At 36.4% G+C, this 1,831-nt stretch overlaps 1 protein-coding gene across 1 annotated transcript in view; it reads left to right on the plus strand.

Moving 5' to 3' along the window:
• The window catches only part of rnf25 (ring finger protein 25), an 11,174-nt gene that overhangs the window by 1,591 nt on the left and 7,752 nt on the right, over positions 1–1,831 (plus strand). The window contains exon 3 of the mRNA XM_015382029.1: positions 355–472. Coding sequence (XP_015237515.1) covers positions 355–472 — 118 coding nt within the window. The remainder of the gene's footprint in view (positions 1–354; positions 473–1,831) is intronic.

The following is a 1,831-nucleotide window of genomic DNA, read 5'->3' on the forward strand; positions in this document are numbered from 1 at the left end:
AAATTATTTTTGTGTAGTCTTCTGCCCTCTGTTATCAGGTATATCTGATTGTGTAAAATAGGATTTTGAGCAAAGTTTTTACCATTAAATTATGCAAAAGGTGTCAGACGCAAAATATTTCAGAAACCGTATGTATCAAATATGATACATTTGGCATTACAGGGTTAAGTAACAAATGTGTGAACTTTTGACACCACTAAAAATATGCAAGATATTTAATACGATATTCATGGCCTGTAATCAAACCCGTCATCTTGACATAATTCTAACTTCTGTATCGATCAACTGTTTTTTCTGACTGGATCTATGGTTTGTTTTGTGTAGTTTAATTTACAGTTTTTGTCGTCTCTGCAGGGGCTGGGAGGTGAGTCTGGTTCTGTACCCATCCACGGCGGAAGACTTAGTCTCTCAGTTTGTTCGACTCACTCTTACTCTGACCCTGGATCGGCAGGTATTTCCAACCAAAACATTTTTTCTCTTAGACTTTAACTAACTTTATTGTCATTTTGTATACAAAACAAAAATTCTTTGCATGCAGCTTGCAACAGTGTAATGATATTACAGTTGGAGTAGAATAAACACAACTAATATACATTAGTAGCCATTCAAAATATCCCCAATTTTCTTAATGGCCCCTTGGCTAGTCACCTACAATTCTTTTTAAACATCTAAAATTAGAGCTGGTCAACGATTAAAAGTTTTAATTGAGATTAATCTCATGATTTCCCTGATTAATTGTGATTAATCACATTTTTATATGCAAAAAAACAATAATGAATTCAAAAGTAGTATATAGCACAATTTTATTTTAAATGTTCTGCCATATTAAAGGAAGTGCCATAACATTTGTTCTGCAAACACAGTCTAGTACCAAATGTCCCTGTTAGAGTGAGGTGAAGCACAAAAAAAGATTTACTGTGCAGGGAAATAGTCTGTAAATATACTAATCAGCCTTTGTAAGCTTCTCTTGCCTTTGTTTATCTATACTTCTCCCACACGCTGCATCTAACGTAGTCTGCTGAAGCCTCGCGCCGCCGTCTGTTTCGTTAAATGATTTGCTGGTATCAACTGTGTGTTTTGCATTTAGGTGATATTTTAGACTCGAAGTACTCCGGTGATAAGACAATTCAACTTTGCAGTGATTACAAATAACTTTGCTTCTGTCGACTGCGCCGTCTTAAAGAAGTTAAAATGAAAATGGCCGTGTAAAAGCGCCGTGCCCTTCTCCGTGTTTGTTGGTTTGTTTATCCGCCAATTTCTTTTCTTTTCTGCTTTCGTTACTTTTAGTTTTACCAAATAAAAGCCTGGGAGCAACAGACTTTTACAGTAATAAAAGAAATAATAAAAACTGCGTTAATAAGAGATATTTTTTCTGTCACGATTTGTGGACATTAAGATCTAAAGAGAAGCGTTATCTCCTGGTCAGACCCTGTAATTCAGTGAAAAGTTGGAGTCAGAGTTAAAAAAAAATATGTCCGCCCAGGAGAAGGCCAGTGGCTGGAAGTTGGAGGGAATTTTGCTGCCATTCGGCTGAATTTTTACAGGGAACGGTTTTGAATGGCTGCTTCTGTAAAATGCAGCGGTGACCAGAATGAACCAATGTAGGAGAAAAAGAAACCAGTTTAAAATAATGGTGCAAAAAGGCATTGATATGAAAAAGTTCAGTACTGAGCAAAATAAATATGGTGCAAAATGCAGTAGAACATTGAGTTATGTCCTCCCTCCTTATTACCTCTCTCCATTCGATCCTACTGAGTTTGAGCAAAGATTTTATTCTGTAGACGTTTAGAGCGGCTGGAAACAACCGAAAAATCTAGAAGCTGTTATCGTC

This window comes from Cyprinodon variegatus, unplaced genomic scaffold, assembly GCF_000732505.1.
Source record: "Cyprinodon variegatus isolate N-32 unplaced genomic scaffold, C_variegatus-1.0 Scaffold247, whole genome shotgun sequence".
Taxonomy (NCBI): Eukaryota; Metazoa; Chordata; class Actinopteri; order Cyprinodontiformes; family Cyprinodontidae; genus Cyprinodon; species Cyprinodon variegatus.